This window comes from Rhipicephalus sanguineus, chromosome 2, assembly GCF_013339695.2.
Source record: "Rhipicephalus sanguineus isolate Rsan-2018 chromosome 2, BIME_Rsan_1.4, whole genome shotgun sequence".
Classification (NCBI taxonomy): domain Eukaryota; kingdom Metazoa; phylum Arthropoda; class Arachnida; order Ixodida; family Ixodidae; genus Rhipicephalus; species Rhipicephalus sanguineus.
The window spans coordinates 75,891,223-75,914,020 of NC_051177.1; the positions used below are offsets into that span (position 1 = coordinate 75,891,223).

The 22,798-nt window shown below is 44.4% G+C and overlaps 1 protein-coding gene across 1 annotated transcript; it reads right to left on the bottom strand.

Annotated features, from left to right (window-relative positions):
* Positions 1-3,327: 3,327 nt before the first annotated feature.
* LOC119381676 (gastrula zinc finger protein XlCGF49.1-like) lies at positions 3,328-22,792 on the bottom strand (the record flags this gene model as incomplete). Its single annotated transcript, XM_037649449.2, has 4 exons — positions 20,479-22,792; positions 10,079-10,681; positions 4,032-4,048; positions 3,328-3,349 (listed from the first exon to the last, which is right to left on the bottom strand). Coding segments are annotated over exons 1-4 (756 nt in total), but the record flags the coding sequence as incomplete, so codon positions are not given.
* Between the last annotated feature and the right edge of the window lie 6 nt (positions 22,793-22,798).

A 22,798-nucleotide genomic window follows, 5' to 3' on the forward strand; every position in this document is an offset into this window, starting at 1 on the left:
CAGCAACGGCAAAGCAGAACGGTAGCAGCATCACAGACGTAAGCCTATTTTTACGTAAGCCTTGCAAAGGACTTTCTGTGGAATACCTTAAAAAATAGCTCCGCACTTTGTAACTGAAAGAATAAATCGCAATGTGTGTATCAACATTATATCGGGCTGAGCATGAGCAAGAGATGCTGAATATATGAGCGTGAAACATATCGCTTGTAATTTAGCAAAATTATTTCAGTCAGTGTGGCATTGCTTCAGTGCCTTTGAAACTTCCGAGCACAAACTCGTGGGCAGTGTTTATTTCACGCAAAAGAAAACAATTCATGTTCATATTATTTCACATGTCTAGGAAAACATACCTTGAAGTTTTTTAACGTATAGAAAAAATATACTGAAGCAAGAAGTACTTAATTCAATCATAATGTTATAGTTGATTCTATAGGATATGCCTCGTAACTGCTTTAGAAGGGCTGCAGAAAGCTACACTATAGTCAGTTTGCGTATTTCTTGGCTGCTCTGAACAGGTTAATAACGACAAATTGCAGGATATACTTGGCTGAATACTGGCGTGACTGGTATCTCCAATATGCAGCTAGCAATGATAGGCACGTTTCAAGTCTTCTTGAACTCAGAAACAAAAGAATCAAGGGGTGATGATGTCAAATCTAAAGTTCTAAACGGAAGCTATATATTTGTGCGTGACCTATACGCTTACCTTGTGCCGCCGGGACGGGTCAAGTGGCAACCACAGTACCAGTCTCCAGATTCATACACGTCTAGACACTCGCAGGACGGTGGGACAGTCGCGAGCCGCCTGTGCCTTGTCAGTGGTGGTGGTGGTGGTAGTGGTTTGAAGAGGAAAATGCGCCTAATTTGTGCAGCCCGGTCGGGAGCACGGCGCAGCGCCTGCTTGTCAATGCGCACCGCTGTTTCCCGCCAAATTTTAGAGCGGAACTCCTTGGCGTAAACAAAGGCGATGCAGCCCCACTTTCCTTTCACTCCTACACTTTAAGAAGCGCAGTGCAACGTCAAACCTACAGCATGACTGCAGTCAGAAAAACCTGCAGCTGCTGCGGAAGCTCTCCCATGCTTTTCGCCGAAAAGAAAGGAGTGAAAGGTGAGACCATGCGTGAGGCTAGAATGCTTTAACAAGTTACGGCAGTGACGGTAATACCCTAATATGCACCTGCAGCCTAATACCTGCAGGTGCACCGTTTCGAGAACCTTTTACCTTTGAGTTCTCAGAGGGACAGCTTCGTGCCAAGCGACAAGCTGCACTGGGAATGCCAGAAATAACGCTGACGTGAAGAACACTGTTTCATCTCGTCGACGTCAACAATCCAGAGGTTCCTACACGCTTCGTTTCGTTGTCATACCTTCGCTGGTTCAGATATGTCGGCGATGTGTGCAATCCAGCGTCTTGCCTTACGCCGCGAACATACTTTGTTAAAGGAGTACTGACACAAAATTTTGAAGGCAAGATAACTGTGGGATAGATTTGTGTGGACACATACGCATCACCTGTGGAATATTAATGGATAATATCGCCTAGAACATATTTAAAATCGATTTTAAAGAGCGTGTCGCGCTACTGCACGCGAAACTCGCCTTTGGCTTTCGTGTAACAAACCAACCACCACCTGCTCCACAAGTTTGTGCTGGCTGTCACGATCCTTGCGAGCGCTCTCTCCTAGCAGACCTTTTCAACGGGAAGAGGGGGCACACTTGCACGGGAGTGCAAGTGTACCCCCAACTATGTTTTAGGAAGTTGAAATGGCTCTAGCCACAGCTTGAAGAGAGCCCAACGTTTCGGGTTTGATTCGGTTATAGTGTTCTAGAACACTTTAATTCGGTCCCTTTCTCGGGGGGTGACATGCGCTGGTAAAGGAAGCATAGCCTCGTCTTGTTCTTTCACCACGGCTCCGGCTTTCCTTTTCCCTCACGTTTCGGAGGCCGTGAACGTGTACTGGGGGCATTGTTTCTAGCGAGCGGTTCACATTTGCAGGTGTGTGCTGAATGTGCCAAGACTCGAGCAAGAGTCTCCTTCGCAGATTCCTTTATGTTTCTAGAACAGAAGCGCCGTCAAAGTCGATTTTGTGGTCGTGCTTCTCAGAATGCTCTGCAAGAGCGCTGCGCTGCGCTTCCACATTCCTGACGTCGTTCTCGTGTTGGCGTATTCTCTGCGGGAAACACTTGCTCTCGCCTATGTAGCTGGCTGGACACTCAGAACACGACACCTTGGTGACGGTCAGTCTTTCGGCCTCGATAGCAAGCGGGTGAGCGTCGATTCCGGTTTGTGAATTACCGTGACCCCGCTTTTCCGAAGAACCTGGAGAGCTGTTCACGGATGCCCGGCACATAAGGAATGACGACGCGCTGGGCCGGCTTCTTCGATTCCATTGTAGCCGGTGGGGTGGCCAGGGAGGGAGGGGGGTCGCGTAGTGTGTCTCTCGCTGTCTCTCTGCGGTAGGGTGGCTGCCCTCTCGATACACATGATAACTATTTACATGATAACTATTCTGTGTTCACTCGGCGCTCTCTGAAACCGAAACGGCGACTGGGCGCTATAAAACCATCTACAAAAAATTAACCGTCGCGCGCTCGAGGAAACGAGCTTTCCATATGTAATAAGTGAGTCGTAGAAAAAACAAGATCCAAGCTTTTTGTGTCAATGCTCCTTTAAGCTGCCACCCCCTTTTGCTGAGGAAGCAAGGGGGTTGAGGAGATGAAATTCTTGGATAGAGAAGAAGAGAAAAGCACAGGATAGTAAGTGTCTCTCGTCGAGAAGGACATCTCAATCCTCCTGCTCAGGGGTGGGGGACTAAGGTAGCAGACAGAGGCTCAGCGTCGCTGAAAAAGGTAGTGAAAGAAGTTGGAGGAAAGACGAGGGCACCGTCTCGAGTTCCCAGAACACAAACTGGCAGGGCAACTCATTTGCCTATTAGAAAAACCGGCGGGTGTCCGGCGGCACTGAGAATCGAACCCGGTAGCTCCCGCATTGGAAGCTGACGCTCTAGCCATTCGGCTTCCTCTGCGGTTTGGGCAGTGGTAGCCGGGGCAACCTGACAAAGGAGGTGGACGCAGGCACTGGAGGGAAGGGGGGGGGTGTCACACAGACTTTGGGGGGGGGCGATCGCCCCTACCGCCCCCCCTCTGGATCCGCCACTGCAGACAAACAGCCAAGAACGTGTGCACGTTCGGATAGAGCGCTTTTTTCGGTAAGTGCACCTGACCTTTCGTCGTTTTTACTGAAAGGTTTTAGCATTGTGATTAAACTGTGAACAGTTCTTTGCTAAGTTGAACCGCGTGGTCGAACGCGAAACTATAGTATTCGTGCCGGTGCGAATCGTAAGCCAGACTGACTCGCCCTATTTTGAGTAATTATGTTTTGCGCGTTACAGCTCGTGGCTCCACGCACGCACGCTAGTGACAGCCCGACATAGTTTAGGCAAGCATGCTTACAACTACGCCGGCCTGTCGCTGACAAAGTGCAAAGCTTCTACCGTAGGCGCCTCGCCTGTAGGTGCGGTTATGATTGATTGTCGTTTCTTAATGCATGACAGCATTTTATCATATCTGTAATTGGAAATGTTTCTTTAGAGTGACTTGATGATCTGTTATTTGTTGTAAATCCTGCGTAGCTTACTTGCTTTCTCTGTATGCAGCTTTTCTTCAAGGGGTCATGAAGCACCCCTTGGGCTGATTGAAAAAACACATCCTGCGGAAAGCTGACACGGCTATGAACTGCACTGCCAAATATTACAGTCGTGCGCGCCGCGTAATGGCCACAAGCGGAGCGCGAAGTTGCCGTTTCCCCAGGCACCCTCTTTTCAAACAGAGGCCGGTTCTCACTCTCGTCGGTGGGCGGGGCGTCTGTCCGCTGTACGTCGCAAAGACATAGCATGCTTATTGGCCGATAGCCGACGTAAATCGAGAGCGGCGTTCGGATCAGATGCGCTTCTTGCCGCGGAATGCCGCCACTTGCCGGCGCCGCACTCGCGCAAGCGAATCACAGCGGGAGAGCGATCGCGTTTCATGACGCGCGCTGGCGTAACTTCTTTCCCCCATGCCATCCCTCCCTGTCTAGCTTCCAGTGCGCTCGTCGGCACGAGAAAAGAGAGAAAGCGCTGGGAGCGTGCGCCAAACCCCCGTAACTCCGCTGATTCTTGACGGATTCGAGAAATTTTTGCGGCAATCGATTCGGGAGGCAGTACACTCCGATACTGAGGCCATTAGATCATTACTTGGAAAAGTGGTTCATGACCCCTTTCACTGCTGTTTGTGCAAGATATTGGGCCTGAGACCACGCCAGCTAATCTATCTCTCCCACTCTCTGAAATGTCTTTTAGGGCGAGAGCGACGCGGCAAGAAGCCAGTGCAGTTTCTTTGACGAGGCTTGGAGTGCATTCATGCAGAATTCTATTTACGTCGCTGCCGTGTCACTCAGCTTCACCTTGTGCGGTCACCTTCCGACGTGTTTTGTGCCACATTTGGTTGTGCTTTATTCATTAATAAAGCCGATTTGACAGCATCATGGGATAATTTATTGTTGCTGAGAAGCGCGATTATTTATTTGCGCGCCATCCGCTAAACGTCATTTATGTACAGTATACGTGTTGATCCCCTGCGATACGTGTTCAAATTTATTATAAGCCGATGTCTTTTACATGAAAATTGGATATGTATGGTGTGCTGAAGTAGCCAATAATTCCCGCGGCATATATGAGCGACCGCAACAACTTGATTCGGTCCGCAATAAACGCGAGTAAACTCAGCGTCGAAAACTTATATATGCAACAGTGGGGACATGCGTGGGTGAACAGGTATGTACGTATGTTAGTGATCTTGCTTGATTGTTTGGTCACTTGCTCGACGACTGACATAGGAAGTGTGAGAAAAACAGGAAAGTGCTCTCGCGGGAGCTCTTTCGGTCCCTTAAATCTCTATCTTCCTATGGTAGCCGTCAGGCTGCCGACCGAACACCTGCAAAGACAGTTAGATTAGTTTATTTTATATTTCGAAAGTCCAAAATTTCGAAAACGGCGAAAAAACAAGAACGTCTATAAAACGTCTTATCTTGGTCTTTTCAAAACGTCTTCTAAAGACGTCAACTAGCGGGACATTAGCACAGCTATCAGACGTCGGATAGACGTCTACGGCTACGGGAATGTCTTGACCAAGACGTCTATTAGCCCTTTTTGATAGCCGTTCAAGACGTCTTTTAGACGTGCAATAGCTTCTTTTGTGTTACATGGGTGCCACCAGCATCGCTGTGTCGACGAGTAATGAAGACAACATTTTGAAACTTGGTATCGCAACGATTCGCGACATCACGATACATTGTGGCTTCGACCCTTTGCAAAACAGTGATTAAAAAATTGGCCGCGTATCTGCGTGCTTCGCTGCAAATGTCGTGTAAAGACGATAGAAGAGGCGCGCTGTGTGAGATATGGACACCATCTGGCAATACGTCGGGAAACATGAGTGCTGTGTTGCGTGCTGGTAGTCCCGGCGCAGCAGCAGGCGAAGACCGGCGGTGACCAACGCGACCGGCGGGGACGCCAGCCAGCCCGACAGCGCGGTTTGGCGCGAAGCGCTGAAGCAGAGAAACGTTCGCACTCAACGAGTACTCTCCACACACTCTTTTATTTACACGTCGCCTGGGTAAAACAGGAACGCCAGAGCGGCGCCCACAACCGGCAGCCTGAAGGCCGTCCACAACGCTGCTTTTTCATTTTTTAAATTTTTTTCACCTTCTTCGCCTTCTCAAAACTAAAGTTTTTCAACACCAACCCATGGCATTCGTACAGTGCAATACAGAACCGAAACCGAAACACAACAATGAGCTCGTGCGAAGGGCACGGAGGAAGGCAAATTTCAGCGCAGTCGCATTTTCAGCTTTGTTGAAACAGCGCTCACTAGACGACGACGAAGTAAAAGAAGGCACAGGACAGGCAGCGCCTGTCCTGTGCCTTCTTTTACTTCGTCGTCGTCTAGTGAGCGCTGTTTCAACAAAGATGAACGCATACCAACTCGCTCAAGCTTCCATTCTTATGCATTTTCAGCGCAGCTTAGGAAACTAGGGTCCTTAAAATTACGTATGTATGCATTTTCTATTAAAGGAACACGCCACCTAATACTTACCTAGTGATGTTGCACCTCAGATATGCATGATATTTACTTTTTGATCGACAACGTTCACAAGTATGAACAGCCGTACCAGTTCAAGACGGCTGGCCCTTGGGCAAGTGGTTCAACTTTGGCCGAGTGGCTGAATCGAGGGACGTGCCGACAAACAGAAAGACAGACCAAAATTCTCTCTCTCTCTCTCTCGTTTTTTTTTTTTTTTTTTTTTTTACGTCGCGTCTAGCTCACAAGTAACACCGAAGGATTGTGAGTTTGTGCGCAATGAAATATGTACAATGGCCCTCACTAGTATTATATAACCTGATACCGTTCATGCGAACGACCATGTAATCCCGTCGACGGGAGTCTCTGTTTGCCGGATACTTTGTGTTTATTGTCACGACTGGACATTTGTAACTCAGTGAATTGATATGAGGCGAATAAACTTCCCCTTGTGACCAAAATTTCTGCGTTTAAGTACCGGTCCTCTCGCGGCCGTGGGGCCGCGAGAGATGTCGCGTCTGTTCGGCGCTTCACGCTGAGCGGGCGCGGCACCCTTGTCCGGGGAGGACCGTTCGCTCAAAACAAAAAAATCCCGCTCTGCAACCCGGGGCGGGACCCCTACCGGAGCGGACGTACTGGATGATGAGGGGTTGATGAGTGTTATAAACTCTGGGACATGGTGCTTTCAAGTGCCAAGCTCCCCTTCCCTTCTGACAACGGTAAGTTCCCCAAGAAAGACTATCGTCTTTAAAAAAGGACACCATTCCAAACAGCGATGAGAAGGTGCCCCAGGGACGCACGCTTGGGCCATACTCGCTGCTTTGCCTATATATCAGAAAATTTTAGCTTGCACAAAATACCGGTATACGCAAAGGGGCTTACGGAATATTGGAACAACGAATGAATACCAGCGCAGAAGTAGATTATGGAAGGTTTCTAATATAAGAATTCTGTGCTCGCCAGGTGCCAGGTTCCTCTCTATGCCGCCAGATACCCCACCTATACGGCCTCTCACGTTTACGGCAGCAGTAACCCGGTATTACGGTGCAAAGAAGTAGAACAATGCAAAGAAGTCTACGGATGCACTAAAATTCTCTATTAACCCACCTGTATGTTAATTCTTAGCGATGATATTTACCTATACGCTACTCCACTTGTATAGCTTGTGTTCGTGTTAGCGTCTACCATACGCATATACGACACAATCTTTCTTCTTTTTCCACACACACCAACATAACACACCAACATAACACATGCATGTGTTGCAGAAGAAAATAAAGAGGGAACAAAGAAACTTAACAAAGGTCAAAGAAACGAAGTCTCTATTGTTCATTTCTTTTTACTGTTCTTTTTCTTCTGAAAGACGTACATGTTACAGCCTGGTATGTATTTACATTTATTGTTTAATTCTAATAAGTATTAGCCACCACAAATATTCTTCTCTACTTTCTTTTGCACAGCTTGCAGTGTCATTCAATTAAGTACATGTGTTGATGCAGACTTGGAGGCCCCTGCCTACCTCCAGAGTTTAAAATGTTTTAGATATAGCGACAAAGGTTTCTCATTTTAGGGGCGAAGCTCCTAAAGCCGTGGGTCTGTCCTTCCTCTGTGACCTGTTTGTAACCACCTAGTTGGGGCCACCTCTAGCTCGTGAGAAGCGCGCGTTCTGGTATGCAGTAGAAGAAGAAGACGACGTTGACGAGTGAGATTCTCGTGCGTGTTCGCCTGTGTGGCATTCTTTCTTCTTTACCGCGCGCGTTCTGGTATGCAGTAGAAGAAGAAGACGACGTTTCAGAAGTAACGCGCCAGGAGGCTCCCTCTTGGCACGCTTTCTCTTTAGCTCGGAGTCGCCAGATGGAATACAAGGCTGTGGAACGGAGGGCACGGAAGGCGGCGGCAGCGCACGCGCGCAGACAGAATCCTGAGGTGAGAGCCCGCGCCGCCGCGAAGCAGATTCCGCCGTTCGAGCCCGCGAAGCCGAAGCTGCTCGACAAGCTGCACGAGACGTAGTAAAGAAGAAAGAACGCCACACAGGTGAACACGCATGAGAGTGTCACTCGTCAACGTCGTCGTCTTCTTCTACTGCATGCCAGAACGCGCACAGTAAAGAAGAAAGAATGCCACACAGGCGAACACACACGAGTCTCACTCGTCAATGTCGTCTTCTTCTTCTACTGCATACCAGAACGCGCGCTACAATATCTTCCATGAAGAAGGACCACGCTCGCACCAATGCCATCGCCGTGCTGCAGCGCGAGTTCGCTTCGCCCCACTCATCATTATTCACCACGTGGTTATGCTGTGATTTTTTCTTCAACCTTGTGCCTTTCGAAGTTGCCATGGCACAATACTTCGTTGCCTCCACCAAGGGCACCTCAGGGTCAAAGTAAACGGTACTTAAAATACTGGGATCCTCTTCTTTAGTCTTTGTGCCATCACAGCTCAGCCATGCCTGCCTGAGCCGCGACAGGTGGGTCCAACCCACACATGCGCGGGTCCGTGGTGTTGTGACAGACCAAATGCCTGCAGATTTGCAAGCACCCCTGCAGGTGATATACTAAGTATCCATGCTGAAGCAGTTCAGCTTACACCTGTCTGCAATGATTTCATCACATCATTGAAGTGATAAAGTAAAATATAAAAGCTCACAAAAAAAATAAAGATTATAATCTATAATGAACGCGGGGTAGTGCCTTCAAGAAATTGCTGCTTTGTACTTTAGACAGACAGAAAATGAGGTAATCGAAAAACAGTGAGAACTTGGAATGCAGCTATTATTTTCCTTTGTGTGGCAATGCATGGCTCTTAAAGCAGGAACAAAAGCATACAGGGTCCAAACTCTACGAAGAAGGGCAAGAAGAGCAAAGTGATACCATCAATGATAAGGTGACAGAAGCGGACAACACAAGGCAAGAATAATTATTGTACTTCTACCTGCATAGTAGATCAACATCTAAAATGATTTAAGCAAATGTTTATTGATGCCTATCAACTAGAGCCATAACACTTTGCAATATGTTTATCATTTCAGCGGTATACAGAAAAAAAATTATGCGATAGTAGTATTTTACAGATACGAAGTGAAGGATAATCTAATAATGCTTCCGAACACATTACAATGTTTAGTCCTTTGTGATGGCAAGCATGCTGCCATTTCATGCCATTGTTGCACCTAGATCCCATGAAGTGTGGATCACCCACAATATCCCATGAATGAGAGGGTGATTGGTTTATAAAATCATAATGGCAAACTGAATATGAATGATCACATCAAAAATATTTCCATTGAATCTCTTGGGGCAAAAGCAGTCAGGATGCTGATGCTGCAGCCGAAAAGTGAACTTGCTCTTTTGAGCTAAGCAGCGCAACACAACTAGAAGGTGTGTTTCAGGATTCGGGAGTGTCCACACAGGCAGGAGTACATTTGGAAAATACATACATGCCCAGTCAGAGAACAGACATTAGGAATTCAACTTACATATTTATCACGCCTACACACACAACCGTTTTGAAGGAATACTATATCAACAACATCATGGTAAGGCAACCAAATCTCTTTTAAAACATGTCTCCACAACTGTTAGCTAATGCTTGAACATCCTTTGATTTCACGTGTCAGCTCAAAATATAAGAGCACATGGTGTCAGTTCCAGGCGCACCAGAATCATATGCAGCATACTGCATGATGAATAGAAATACCAATGTAATGACGTCACAATTCACACATTCCAGGCTTGTACCATACTGCACATAAAGGACTTCTGAGCAGACACTGTAGCTATACAGCCATTCACCTGTGTGTGTTTTCATATGACTTTTTCAAGAGAGTGCTCCGCACAAAGCACTTGGAGCAGGAAGTGCAGCTGTAGGGTCTTTCGCCAGTGTGTGTTTTCATGTGAGTTCACAAGTCACCGCTCCGCACAAAAGACTTTGAGCAGACAGTGTAGCTGTACGGTCATTCACCTGCGTGTGTTTTCATGTGTCTTTGCAAGTGACAGCTCTGCACAAAAGTCTTGAAGCACACAGTGCAGCAGTAGGGTTTTTCGCCAGTGTGTGTTTTCATGTGAACTTTCAAGTGAGTGCTCCGCACAAAAGACTTGGAGCAGACAGTGCAACTGTACGGTCGTTCGCCTGTGTGGAAGCGTAGGTGATCTGATAGGGCGGACTGATTCGAAAAGCTCTGCGGGCAGAAGGAGCACTGAAATGGTCGTTCACCAGTGTGAGTGCGCAGGTGTATCTTTAGAGAGTCACCCCACTGAAAGCTTTCAGGGCAGAAATGACACTTATAGGGTCGTTCGCCTGTGTGGAGACGTTGGTGACCTGATAGGGTGCATGAGTGTGAAAAGCTTTGTGGGCAGAAGGAGCATTGAAATGGACGTTCACCAGTGTGAGTGCGCAGGTGGACCTTAAGTTTGCACTTTTCCGAGAAGCTCTTGTCACATGAAGGGCACTGATGTGGCCGCTCGCCGGTGTGGGTGCGCAGGTGTTGATCGAGCTTGCTCTTGTATTGGTAACTTTGAGGGCACAGGTGGCACTCAAACAGCCGCTTGCCTATGTGGACCTTGTGATGAACTTCCACATCAGATGGTCTTTCAGTTTCAGAGACACCAATGGAAGAGCAATGGGACTGTTGCTGCTGTGACTTGCCATCATCCAGAGTTGCTGGACAGCTGAAATACCTCTCTTCTGCATAGAAAAAAAGAAGGGAGGCTATTGAACATCACTAGTTTTGATTCAAAAGAAAAATGCAGTTAGGAAAGGTCAAATAAAACTAGAGGAATAGGTGCTGGTGCTAAAGATGATCACTATTTCTTTTTTTGGAGGGTTGCTCCAGGCACTTTAAACTTTTTGTTTGCTCTACATATGTTTCTATGTGATTACGCAATGCTTGGACATGTGCTACCTGCGAACATAGGGGTAAAAAAAAATTGTCTATGCAAGAAACAAAGTGATAGCTACACCCTGGAGACTGTTCAGAGCTGCATGGCAACTTGAGAACAGTGTGATAGCCAAACTTCTATGGAGATTTAATATTTGTGACATTGCCATGCAGAAAAATATACTGGTAATACAGTGAAGCTTTTTTCTAGAACTGCTTTTCAGCATGCATTACACTTAAGGTTAATACCAAACATGAAGAAACCAACATTCCTATCCTCATCGCAAGTTACCTGTTGTGAGCATGCTAATGTTCTTCAGTTTCTCATTATTCAACTCACCCTGTACACAAGGAATGATACTAGTGTAAGCAAAGGTTCCGCTATGAAAACAGCAGAAGTGCATGGCCTCTGATGTTCGAAGCGGTATGCCAAACTAAGAACAGCTATGAACAACCAAAGTGCCACGCATTACATAATTATCAGTAAGAAAAAATTACTCTCAAGTTGCTTGTTGCTTAGTTAAACACAACCAACTACGCTTGCATTTCAGTTTATTTCTTCCTCTTCTGAACACATGACATACGCCATTTTTATTACCCACACCAGGGCAAGTTCAATTTCAATGTCAACTGATTTCTTTGCATCTTTCACGAGTTTTCATATTTGGTAGTTGGACTTTTTCCACCGATACAACTCAACAGTGACATCAGCAACGGAGCAACAGTTTAAACAGAGAGAGTAGCAACGAATACATAGTCAAGACAAAGAAATGAAAACAAAGCATCCGTTATTTAAAATTTACTAGTATGTACCTACATTGGTCGCCCCAGTTACCTTCCACATTCTTGTGCAAATTTAAAGGCAATAGAAAACAATGCTGCAATGCGTGAAATATATCTTTTTGACAAGGGAATCATCTATGTTTACATACATTAGTGCTTAAAAATACTTTTTAGCTCAGACACCATGATGGATTAACATTGTGGTTGCATCTCACTACAAATGCTTGCCTACTACGTGCGTTATACTTAGTAAAGTACAACGTGCCATAAGGTTTATTGAGGACAGGGAAACGCATATGAACTCAGACATGTGATTAACAAAATTAAACAATGTTTGTCTTTTATGGGCACTGACATCAAATTTAGGAATCTAAAAATTTTCGCATCCACAATTATTTATCGACCCCTGAGTAGCGATTCACGACCCAAAATGCAACTGGGGGACAAATACCTATTTGTTTTATTGTTAATATGACCAGTATCGAGCACGATTCAATACGCGTGACAAGCCTGCCAATTGGCACTGCTTGCAGCGCTTCCTCGCAGTCTCCTCCAGACCGCGCCCCAGCTGATCACTTGCCCACAGAAAGGAGTGACGTGAGGCTCAGCTGATATTTCGTATGCTAGCGCACAGGTGCAGTCATGTCACTGCCACCAGCATCGCTGTCAAAAGTATCGACAAGTGATGGAGACAACATTTTGAAACTTGGTGTCGCAACGATTCGCGACGTCACGATACATTTTGGCTTCGACCCTTTGCAAAACAGCGATTAAAAAATGGACACCATTCCAAGCAGCGATGAGAAGGTGCCCCTGGGACGCACGCTTGGGCCATACTCGCTGGTATGCCTCAATTAGCTATATCAGAGAATTTTAGCTAGCACAACATTCCAGTACACGCAAAGGGGTTTATGGAATATTGGAATAATGAATGAACACCAATGGAGAAGTAGAATATGGAAGGTTTCTAATATAAGAATTCTGTGCTCGCCAGGTGCCAGGTTCCTCTTTACGCCGCCAGATGCCCCACCTATCTGGCCTCTCACGTTTACGACAGCAGTAACCCGGTATTATACTAATGCAAAGAAGTCTACGGATGAACTAAAATTCTCTATTAACCCACCTGTATGTTAATTCTTAGTGATGATATTTACCTATACGCTACTCCACTTTTATAGCTTGTGTTCGTGTTGGCGTCTACCGTACGCGTAAACGACACAATCTTTCTGCTTTTTCCGCGCTTTGAACAACACAACTGCAGCTCACAACGGTTCCCCCCGCATGCTGATTGACGAGCATACGTCAAATCCTGCTGTTTCCTTTCGCCTGTCTTTCTTGGTTGTTCGCATCTTGTAATTTCATGAAATCATTCAAAGCGATGCAACGAAGGCCAGGCATGAAGATAGCGGAAGCCACTAAGAGTGAGAACATTTCCAGGTGCCACGATAAGAACACTCAGATCGGCGACATCACCGCTACTAGTGAATAGTCAATCGGGATTGTATGGGCCACACTGAACACGTCCCACTAATGTCGATGTCGCAGGTTGCTGAAAGCCCCACTGAGCTTTCTTGCGCTCTTTTCCCTCGAAATAAAATAACCTCCAGGTGACGGACACCATTAAACTTAGTCAAAAATTCTCATGCATACAGAGCAGTTGAACGAAGGAAACATCTCGAGCTAAATTTTATGTCAGTGCCCCTTTAAGAGCTAAATTGTATACATATGATATTGGAGGATAAGTATGCTCAAGATAAGGGCTAATTAACTTTCAGGATGATTGATGAAAGTTAATTTAATGAGTTCATTCAAAAGGCGCATGGTTTTCTTGTGAGCAGCTGAGATCGTTGCAGCACCTGGTGGATCACATTTCAACCATGCACTTCTTTCTATGTAGGCATCTGTGATCTGCTTCGAAAGTACAATGAAACACAAGGTTAACCTAAGGAATACACCAGGGCACATGAATGATGATGTGCGAGTGCCACTACGATTAGGTTCGCCCGCAGATTTTTTTTTTTTTAAGAATGCTGATGACCATGTAATTATGACCATAAAAATAAACATTCAAGACTACTTATTGAACTTGGAACTTCTTTCGGACTACCTAACGCAAGAATATGATAATTATTCTGAAAGAAAACATTCTAACAGTGCGAGCAATGAGTGTCACAATGAACAACAGTTTATGCCAAAATGTTTTAGAGTAGAGGCAGGAAATTTTCGGGGCACCAATGCACTTTGACAACAGTAAAGGTCTAGATGACCTTAATGTACATGTAACAAATTAGCCTCACTGGTGGTCATATACTAATTGTGTCTACAGAAGTCACCAGTAACTTGACGGTACACAGCACTACATACAACGACAGAAACAACAACGACAATAACAAAACGATCACAACAGTGGTGAACAAGTGCACTACTTTTTTTTAATGTTAAATCAAATTATTCTGCTCCCATTTTCGCCTGGCCTTCCTGCAAATGCAGTGAATTTGAAAGCATGCTGTAACTGTACGCTTGCTCTGTCTCTACAAAGTAACACGAGAACCAACGCCTGGTTAGAACTTCTGAACATAAGTTCTGTTAGGCGAGAACCATGCTTTTCAAGTTGTGGCAAACTTCATCCTGGCTTGTTTTCCAATATGCCTTGTGCCCTTGAGGTAAGCATCTAACGGCAACATACGACATTTGCAAATCTGTAAGGATAGAAACAATATGTATCAATGAAGCTGGATGTTCTGCATGTTAAAGATAACACAGTGGAAAAAAATGCTCCAGTACAGCTCAGCATATGCATTCACAAGAGGTATAAGCGGATGTGATCACTACTGGTTACTGGGACATGTGTAACACTCTTTGAACACGCATAAGTATGTCAAACCGCTCCTGCATCTCCTCTAAGTGCTCTATTCATGCATTCTTTGTTGGCAATACCTATGGTATAAAGTACAGCAGAAAAAAAATTCATATAAGATTACGATACTAGCTAATGCAAATATAAAGCGCAGCTTTTTAGGCGGTATTCGATTAAACATATGCGAACATGAACATAAACATATGCTGCAGCAGTGCGCAGCTACAGAGTCTTCTCTGTGATGGCATTTAAAGCGGGCCCCTGCAACACTTTTTCAGCATGGTCAGAAAACGCTGCTGATCGGTAGTCAAGACTCCCGAGAACATGTGAGCCAGACATAATACCACTGCATGTTGCCTGGAATTCCCAATTAATTCTCAAAGTCAGCTAGAAATCCCTCACTCTCCTCTCAACAAATGATGCCATAAAGCCAAATTACCGAGCCATAAACACAAAGTCCACAGCCATTGGTTGATTTGAGCATTGTGATCTGCACAGTTAATGCGGCCACTGCGGGATGCTGCGAGGTGCCTGTGCACTCGCTCACGATAACACTGAAGGTAATAATAATTTCTGGGGTTTAACGTCCCAAAACTTGAAAGTAACGAGGGCATTCGAAGAAAAAGGGAAAAGAAAGTACTGAAGGTCATCACGCGCACTGGGAAATGGTCGTAGCTTCTTGTCCCCTAGTTTGTCATTTCCCCTACTCACTATCGCGTAGCTTTCAGCACACCCGCTAGTATCAAAGGAGAGAGAAAGTGCTTAGAGCATGCAACAAAAACCTGTAACTCCGCTCGTACTTGACCGATTCTAGAACGTTTTGCAGCAGTCAATTCGTCACACAAACAACTCCTTTAATGAAGTCATTCAAGGATTACTTGAAAAAGTGTTGCAATGCTCTTTTAAGTCATGCTTTGGCAGCACACACTTCTAGATTCTGGTGTCGTTGGCACTCAACCTCTGTTCGGGTAGCTCATTTAACAGCAGTGGCAGACAAAGCATTTTCACTGGTTGTGTCACTCACTTTTAGAAAGAAATTGTAAACACTGGACTTCAGAAAGCGCTGCTCATTTTCAGAAAAAATTGCAAACACTGGACTTTGGGAAGCACTGTTTTTAGTGGTGGTGATGCACGCAAGGTAGCGTAGTACCACCTTTATGTTTCTCCTCAAGCACTCCTCACTATCACTGCCATTTATCCTCTCTAGCACCGACTGTTCGCTTGGTTACATTGAAGAGGACAATGCATAGGCATCGACGGGTACTCAAGAGCTGTACTCTAGAACTCTACTCACATTCGTCTCGCTGACATTCGCCAACAAAGTGAATAAAGATGTCGACAAAGATGAACCATGCAGCAAGAACGAACACCGTGTCATAGCCTACGAACCTTCATATCAACATGGTATAAGGGAGTAAAATGATTGCTGCTTTTAGTGCTGAAGCGGTTCTAGTATTCATGATTACTGCACTGAGATTAAGGTGAGACTTGTCTGGTTTTTGCATTTTGCCTTGCCCACAATGCGCATGCGCGGGAATTAGTCGAGCGTCAAGTTTTGATATACATTTTCTGTTCAAGCAATAAAGCTTTCAGTTGTGACTAAGCGCATGTGGTGTTCACTTTCTTGTCTTCGTCTTTTTTTTGTGCAACTATTACACCATTATGAATCAGTAGCTCGCCTTTCCGTTTTGCTTCGATTTCTCTGTTCTCTTGTGAAATTTAAACGAGAATGCGTGACATAAAGCTATCCCTCGAGTGTAAAAATTGGGTGGAGCTGGCTTTCAACCAGTGAGTGTTCTTAGCAGAAAAAAAAAAGCGAGTAGCAATATACCTTTTTTGTTCCAACGCAAATATGTGTCATTCATTCATTCATGTGGATGTAGGGAAGCCTTGATGCTCTTTTGATGTTGCCCATGCCACACTACATCAGCACAGCATGTAATAATACTGATGATACCTGGATCTGGTTCACATGCCTAAGTGAATGTCACCAGAAACCGAACACTAGATCACAGAGGAAAGAAAAGGACCATGAAACATATGGCACTGAACTTGCAGTTAACACTCACTGGAAGTGAACGAAAAATGCAACTACACACCAACATAACACATGCATGTGTTGCACAAGAAAATAAAGAGGGAACAAAGAAACTTAACAAAGGCCAAAGAAACGAAGTATCTATTGTTCATTTCTTGTTACTGTTCTTTTTCTTCTGAAAGACGTGTATTTACATTTATTGCTTAATATTATAATAAGTATTAACCACCATAAATATTCTTCTCTACTGTCTTTTGCACAGCTTGCCGTGCCATTCAATTAAGTACATGTGTTGATGCAGACTTGGAGGCCCCTGCCTACCTCCAGAGTTTAAAATGTTTTAGATAGTGACAAAGGTTTCTCATTTTTCTTCAACCTAATGCCTTTTGAAGTTGCCATGGCGCAATACTTCGTTGCCTCCACCAAAAGCACCTCAGGGTCAAAGTAAACGGTACTTTAAATACTGGGATCCTCTTCTTTAGTCTTTGTGCCATCACAGCTCGGCTGCGCCTACCTGAGCTGTGACTACTGGGTCCAACCTACACATGCTCGGGTCCGTGGTGTCGCAACACACCAAATGCCTGCAGATTTGCAAGCACCCCTGCGGGTGATATACTAAGCATCCATGCTGAAGCAGTTCAGCTTACACCTGTCTGCAATGATTTCATGACATTATTGTAGTGATAAAGTAAAATATAAAAGCTCACAAAAAAATAAAGATTATAATCTATAATGAACGCAGGGTAGTGCCTTCAAGAAATTGCTGCCTTGTACTTTAGACAAAGACAGAAAATGAGGTCATCGAAAAACAGTGAGAACTTGCAATGCAGCTTTTATTTTCATTTGTGTGGCAATGCATGGCTCTTAAAGCAGGAAGAAAAGCATACAGGGTCCCAACTCTACGAAAAAGGGCAAAAAGAGCAAGGTGAGCATCAATTTGACGAAAAAACTGTAAAGACGGGGACGAAGCGAAGACCTGAACAGACAGGCACGGGTGCCAGCTTCCAACTCTTTATTATCAGAAACCGCGCCGATTTATATAGGCTGCCGAACAAGTTCATAGTTCGAGTGCGTTAGTGCAGTTCCGGTGCATGCCTTGACTCTGTATTAGTGGCTCATGATGAATTGCTAGTTCTGCCATGTCTCAATTTCTGTTATGGGATTACCTTGTTCGGCAGCCTAGACAAATCGGTGCAGTTTCTGATAATAAACAGTTGGAAGTTGGCGCCCATATCTATCTGTTCGAGTCTTCGCTTCGTTCCCGTCTTCTTTGCGTCATTACAGTTTTTTCCTCAAGTTATGAACCAACTAGCTCAGCAACAAGCCCTATTGAGCATCAATGATGACTTTAATGATGCGGACAACACAAAGCAAGCATAATTATTTTTCTTCTATCAGTTTAGTTGATCCATAACTCAATCCATTTCAAAAAAGCTTTATTGATTCCTATTAACTAGATCAAACACTTTCGCAATATGCTTATGACTTCTTCGGTATACAAAAAAAATAATGGAACAATAGAGTTTTACAGATACAAAGTGAAGGATAATCTAATAAGGCTTTCGAACCCTTTACAATGTTTCAACGCTTTGTGATGGCAAGCATGCTGCCGTTTCATCCCATTGTTGCGCCTACATCTGGTGAGGGGAGAATGAGTGGGTGATTGGTTTATAAAATCATAATGGTAAAACTGAATATGACTGATCATATGGAAAAATTTTCATTCAATCCCTTGGGGCAAAAGCAATCAGGATGCTCATGCTGTGGCCAAAAATTGAACTTGCCTCTTCTGAGCTACGCAGTGCAACACAACTAGGAGGTGTGTTCACAAAGGTAGCAGTGCATCCAAAGACATATCTTAAACACTGCGAGGGATCCTACCTGAGCAAGAGGTCTTGCCAGGAACACGATGCATCAAACACAGAAGTGTTATGTGCAACCAGTTTTGCTGGTGCAGAAGTAAACGGATTCAGAAGTGTTCACACAGGCAGGAGTACATTTCGAAAATACATACATGCCCTAGTGAGAGAATGGACATTAAAAATTCAACTTTAACCCTTTGAGGGTTTACGCCGTACATGTACGACATTGCCTGTATGCTTAAAATGCGTGCCTTTTTCAATCATTTCTCTTGCTTGGCATGTGCTGTCATACTTCGGGAATATATGGAATTTTTTTCATGCACCGATGTCTCTCCATTGTTAGTTTTTTTTCCAAAGCGGCAACGCCGGCTTTCGCTTGTGCATTTGAGCACACGTGTGCGGTGTGGCTGGTTTCAGTTTCATCCTTATGGTTGTTACTGCTTCTCACGCCCGCAAAGCTGATGGCTGTCTGATTTCTAATCTGTCAAAGGTTGACCGCTTGTTACTCTCTCATTTATTGCTCCCCGGGGCACGATTACATCTGTTTCCGTGCGGCACTCAAATACACAAACGATGCCGCCGTGGCTGCGTTTCCTATTTTGGGTACTCGGAAAAGCTAACTCCGTCTCGTTGGCGACAGGACGAAAGATTATTATAGCTTTTTCACTCGTTTTGCTTTCTGCACGGGCGCACAACCAAACAGTTTTCTTCCGTGCGCTAACTCACGCAGTTCACTCACGCTATGGAAGTGCGCGCCGGTTGCACTGCTGCTAGGAATCGAGCGGCGATTCTTCTGATGTGGACTATTCCCCAAGTGTATTTTTGTACGTCTGTGAGCTATGTTTAATACAACGCATAACTTTTATTTATAAAAAGTCGTAGAAGTGTTTTTTTAGGATTTTGCTTGATATTACTCACGAATAAACTACGTGTATGTAGCATCAACAAAACTTTTTTTTTCGCACTTTACAGTCACGCAAAAAAAATTTTAGACAATTTTTTTCTGAAATAGAAATGTCTGAACAATTTATTTCAGCAATAAAATAATACACATTTTTGGAGTGCACATCACGAAAAAATTTGACTCTCAAACAGTTCAAATTTATCACACCCACACACACAACTATTTTGAAGGAATACTATACCAACAACATCACGGTAAGGCATCCAAATCTCTTTTAAAACATGTCTCCCCAACTTCTTAGATAATACTTGAACATCCTTCGATTTCACGTGTCAGTTCAAAATATAGGAGCACGTGGTGTCAGTTCCAGGTGCATCAGAATCATATGCAGCATACCGCGTAAAGAACTGAAATCCGACAATTCACATATGCCAGGCTGGGAACATAGTGTTGTGTTTTCATGTGACTTTTCAAGTGAATGCTTTGCTTAAATGACTTGGAGCAGATAGTGCAGCAGTACGGTCTTTCGCCCGTGTGTGTTTTCATGTGACTTTTCAATTGACTGCTCCGCACAAAAGACTATGAGCAGACAGTGCAACTGTACGGTCGTTCGTCTGTGTGGATGCGTAGGTGAACTGATAAGGCAGATTGATTCGAAAAGCTTTGCGGCCAGAAGGAGCATAGAAATGGACGTTCACCAGTGTGAGTGCGCAGGTGTGTCTTGAGAGTGTTACTCAACCGAAAGTATTGAGGGCAGTAATGATACTTGAATGGTCGCTTCGTCTGTTGGACGCTGTTGGTAGGCTGATAGACTGGATTGCTGTGAGAATCTTTGCGAGCAGAAGGAGCAGTGATATGGCCGCTCGCCTGTGTGGATTCCGTAAGTTTGTACTTTTCCGTGAAGCTCTTATCACATGAAGGGCACTGAAGCAGCCGCTCGCCGGTGTGGGTGCGCAGGTGTTTCTTGAGAGTGCCAGTCCGTTGGAAAGTTTGAGGGCACAGGTGGCACTCAAACAGTCGCTTGGCTGTGTGGACCTTGTGATGGACTTCCATATCAGATAGTCTTTCAGTTTTACAGACATCAATGGAAGAGCAATGGGACTCTGGACCGCTAGAATACCTCACTTCTGCATAGAAAAAGCAAGGCATGCCACCTGAATATCACTTGTCTGGTTTTAAAAGAAAAATGCCATTAAGAAAAGTCAAAGAAAACTAGAACAATAAATGCTGGTGCTAAAAATTATCACCACTTCTTTTCTTCAGCAAATGTGGAGGGTTGCACGAGGCTCGCCAATCTTTTTCGTTTGCTGTTTTCCGTTTGTATATTACTACACAATTCTTGGACGTGTGCAACCTGCCCACATACACGTAAAAAAAATTGTCTATGCATGAAACAAAGTGACAGGTACACCCTGGAGAATGTTCTTAGTTGCATGCCTAACATGTCACCCCAGAAAAGTGTGATGGCCGAACTTCCACGGAGATTTAATATCCGTGACATTGCCATGCAGAAAAATAAACTGGTAATCAGTGAAGCTTTTTTCTAGAATTGCTTTTCAGGATGCATTGTGCTTTATTAAACTTAATTACCAAACATGAAGAAACCAACATTCCTATCCTCATCGGAAGTTATTTGTTGTGAGCACGTCAATGTTCTCATTCAGTTTTGCACTATTCAACCCACCCTGTACACAAGTAATGACACTAGTGTAAGCGAAGGTGCCACTGTCAAAGCAGCAGAAGTGCATGGCTACTGATGTTCAAAGTGGTATGCCACACTAAGAACAGCTATGAACAACCAAAGCTCCATGTATCACATAATTATCAGTACAAAAAAAAATTACTCTTGAATTGCTCATTCCTTTGTTAGATACAGCCAAATATGCTTTCATTTCAGTCTATTTCTTCCTCTTCTTAACACATGAGATATGCCATTTTTATTACCCACACCAGAGCAAGTTCTATTTCAAGGTCGATAGCTTTCTTTGCATCTTTCGCGCATCTTCATGGTTGGTGGGTGGACTTTTGCTGCCGATACAAATCAACAGAGACTTCAGCAACAGAGCAACAGTTTCAACAATGACAGTAGCAAGAATTACATAGTCAAGACAAAGAAAAGTAAACAACGCATCAGTTATCCAGAATTTACTAGTGTGTGCCTACATTGGTGGCCCTATTTACCTTCCACATTCTTGCGCAAATGTAACGGCAAAAGAAAGCAATCCTGCAATGCATGAAATATATGTTTTTGCACAAGGGAATCAGCTTTCTTTATGTATATTAGTCATTAAGAATACTTTTTAGCTCAAACATCGTGATGGATCAAACCTACGGTTGCACCTTACTACAAACACTTGCCTACTAAGTCTGATAACACCTGAGAAATACAACATGCCACTAGCTTTATTGAGAACAGGGAAAAACAAATGAACTCAGACATGTGATTAATAAAATTAAATAATGTTTGGGTTTTACGAGCTAAACCACCATAACATTTGATCCGTAACATAGCAAGGCACTATGGCTTAGTTTTTACCACCTGGGTTTTCTAACGTGAACCGAAATCTGAGTACGCAGCAGTTCTTGTTTTTCACCCTTGTCAAGATGCTACTTCCGTGGCCTGAGCTGCACAGTTCAGAGGACTGCTTACAAAAGTCGCAGAACAGTACATCTGCACAGGCAGCTCAAACATCAAGAGGAATCGACATTCTAGTTCTCAGTACAAAAGACTTTCCTACAACCCAGTGCATTCACAACATACAAACACAACGTGAGACGAGTTTAACTTGTGTACAGGCAAATGAACTCTCAGGAGTGTCCACATTAGTTGAAGAACACTAAGAAAATCCATACCTATCTAAATCAGAAAACAAAAATTAACAATTTAACATGAATATTTAGTGACACACAACTCCTTTAGAGAAATACGACACGAAAAGGTACAACATGAAGAAGACCACAGTAAGGCAATGGAATCTTCTTACAAAGAAAGATGTCTGCAATTTGTTAAATATTCCTGGAAAATCCTCTGATGCCCCCGGTTAATTCAACATATCAGAGCACATGGTGACAGTTAGAGATGCAGCAGAATAACATGCAGCATATTGTATAGACACGGCCGCTACATAAAAAAAAAGGTGCGGCCTGTTGCATCGCGTCACTGTCAAGGGGCGGGCGCATCTTGGCTGAGTTGACAGTTGCAGCCGCTGTTTTCGGAGAGGATGCCACTGCTCTGATATGCAAGAAAGACGCCGGTTCGTGCTAGAATGTGGTTTCCTCGGGATTTATGAGTGTTCATGTGCTTTTCGTGTGCTTTTTTTGTGTGATCGTGCAGTGAGCAGCTTGCCTCGTGTTT